Here is a 2,934-nt window from a genome sequence, read left to right on the forward strand (position 1 = left end):
CTAATGTCATTAAACGACTCACTTTCAGCAAAATCCCAGTCAAACACCCACTGTTTAATGAAGTGACCAGTGGTGTTTCGATTCGTTACTAAAATTTTTCTTATATCAACAGTGGTTTTAATATTTGGAGATACGTACTTTTGTGTTTTTTTTGCAATTCTCTTAAATGAGAAAACAAGTTGATATTGTGATCTTTCCACTGTTTGACTTGTATAATTTCTGTCAACAACTCTTCGTTGAATAAATTATCGTGAAGCTCATTGGGAATGATGCATGCCTCAATTTTCATTCGAACTTCTTGTGGGGTCTTTGCTTTGTATAAATCTAAATACTCTTCAAAGCTATCAATTTGAAAATCTTTTTCTCGTATCGAAATACCATTACCCATTTCACAGCGAGACATTTTTTCTGAACGGATTTACAAAACGATAAACAAGCGCCTGCAAAAATCTTTCTATAAAACCACCACAAACACTTCTGAGAACTTTAATATCATCTACAGTGTTTTCACGTATAAAAGGAAGTGTGGCAAAAAATCGTTATTGTTATCATATACTGTATTTTTAAGGGAAAAAAGATATTTTATATATCTTTGAATACGAGTAAAAGCTGTCGCGAATACCAGTTTTGGCGTTTGTAGCCATTCAGTTATCAGTTTTGATTCCGAAAAAATGTATTCTACGAAAAAAAGAGCTCCAACAAATTTGTTGTTGTCAAATGAAGCATTTCCAAGTGAGTTCGATAATATATTTTGAGTATTGGGAACAAACTGAAATTTTTTGTTTTGATCTATAAAAGATTTGAAAACATCAAAGTGCTCAAAAATAAAACATAATATTAGTTCGGTATAACAAAAACGTGTATTTGAATAATAACGTATTTGTAATGCAACATTTTGAATGCAATTTCTATTAATGTAACTGTTCCAATCCCCTCTTATTCCTTGATCTGAAATGTATTTGACGAATCGTTTTATTAAATCTCCCTCGTTTATTTCGAATATTTTTTCTTGTGCTTTAGAAAAACGATGGCAAAAACAATAATTGTATTTGAATTCACAATTGTTGTTTTGAGAATTAACAGTTATTTGTTGTGAAGTGAATTCTTGAAAAGTGGTGGAAATACCCGGATTGGAAAGTGTTGATATTTGAGAATAATCATTAATTTGAATAGACCGTAAAGTGTTTTGAGAACTTGAATGTTGGTGCGTGTCTGATATAAACTGCTTTCTCGTTCCCACCTGCTCATTCAACAGAACACGAGATGTTCTTCTAGCTTGTTTTGAAGTTGTGTGACGAATCACAAGCGCTTTCAAAAGACGTCCCAATTTCGTCATGTTGTTTGACCCATCAACAGAGACGCCAACTATTTGGCTCAAAGAGATGTGATAATGGTGCAGTACCCTCACAACCCAAATTTGCCACCCATTGCTTGTTGTGTCACCATAATAACTAACAATCTTGATTTTAACCTCTGATGGGTTATTGTTGGCGTCCAATGTGCGAGCATACAAAGAAAACGTTTCTCGACCTCTAAGTTTTGTGCTGTCGCATATCAAATGGATTTTAGTGTGATCAAGTGACATCTCAAATAATATTGTTTTATCTAAATCTCGCATCAAAGTAATACGTCTTTGGATGGTTTTGGCGCACATTTTAAGATCAATTTCAAACCCACCACAACCCACAACAATTTGCATCACTTCAAGTGTTTTTTCTATTTGAAAAGTCGTTAGACTCAAATAAGAAAAATACACCGACAACAGACAAATGAAATAATTTCTGAAAAGTTTATTCCTTTCTTTTTGATCTTTGTTTATGTTTTCCATATTCACTCTGTTTGTTATTTCTGTTATCACCATCTGGCATTTGTCTTCTTTTATCGTGTTTGTTCTTTCAATTAATTCTAAAATACATGTCAATATTTTTTGTTCTTATTACGATTCTCGACTCTTTGTATGCTAGTCATTTTCTCTTCTTCAGAACTCAAATCGTCAAGGCGTTCAAGTGGGTGTTCTTCATAGCTTGAAGATTCTTCATCACATGTGATGGATGTGTTGTGTTGTTCGAATGTTTCTTCGTCGTTTTCAGTGTATTCAGTGTCAATTTGTGAATGGTCAACTACTTCTCCACTACCAATATTCGTCGACTCATCTGAAGTTTCTTCGTTGTCAATAATGACAGGAGTTCGTGTTTCTTGTATTGTTACAATTTGATTACCAACTATTTGATTTGAATCAATTTCTTGTTGTGTAACATCTATCTGTTGCACTTCATTGGTGTTTTGGTATGAAGCACTAAGATTCAAATGAAAAGGTTGTGGAATTATTGTGAAACTATTTCCAGTTCTTGGTAGGTCTGTTGATGTTAAAATATTAACATTTTCACCAGTTCTAGAACCACTAAAACCCACTGTGTTTAATGATGTATTTGATAAGTCCTCAGCATTTGCAATATTGACACTTTCGTTGCATCCCAAGTTAAAAACAGCAAATTTATAACAAGTGTGTGGTTTTATAGAAAGACTTGGATCAATTAATTTGGCTTTTTCATTTAATTGATCAATTGTCATTTGTAAAGTTGTTCTTGTGATACCACATTTGTTCAGAGCTTTTTGAAGTTCTTTGTAGTGGAGTCCAACAAGAGTGGGAGTATAGGTGTTTTCAATTGTCATGATAGAATTCACTGCAAAAAAATCAAGTGTTTAATATGTGCATTAAAAATGGAACAAGTTGATTTTGGTTCAATTCTCTGTGATAATTGACTCACACTTTATCAATGTGATAATTAAGGTGTTTTTGTATTTATCACCATAAAATTCGTCACAAAAGGGGCAATAATGAAGACGCTTTAAGTCTCTATCTCGAGTTGTAAACCACTCCAAAACTGGTTTAAATGTCATACTCAACTTAAACATATCAGCCTGGGGATCATC

General features: G+C 33.1%; 2 protein-coding genes across 2 annotated transcripts; both read right to left on the minus strand.

Moving 5' to 3' along the window:
- Nucleotides 1-100: 100 nt before the first annotated feature.
- EIN_337770 (hypothetical protein) lies at nt 101-403 on the minus strand (the record flags this gene model as incomplete). Its single annotated transcript, XM_004183466.1, has 1 exon — nt 101-403. One exon carries the CDS (start codon nt 401-403, stop codon nt 101-103), a length of 303 nt encoding a protein of 100 aa, XP_004183514.1.
- Nucleotides 404-1,917: 1,514 nt separating this feature from the next.
- Nucleotides 1,918-2,673, minus strand: EIN_337780 (hypothetical protein; the record flags this gene model as incomplete). The annotated part of the gene is made up of 1 exon (XM_004183467.1): nt 1,918-2,673. One exon carries the CDS (start codon nt 2,671-2,673, stop codon nt 1,918-1,920), a length of 756 nt encoding a protein of 251 aa, XP_004183515.1.
- Between the last annotated feature and the right edge of the window lie 261 nt (nt 2,674-2,934).

The sequence above is a fragment of the Entamoeba invadens genome (assembly GCF_000330505.1).
Source record: "Entamoeba invadens IP1 unplaced genomic scaffold scaff_1105074726289, whole genome shotgun sequence".
Lineage (NCBI taxonomy): Eukaryota > Evosea > Mastigamoebida > Endamoebidae > Entamoeba > Entamoeba invadens.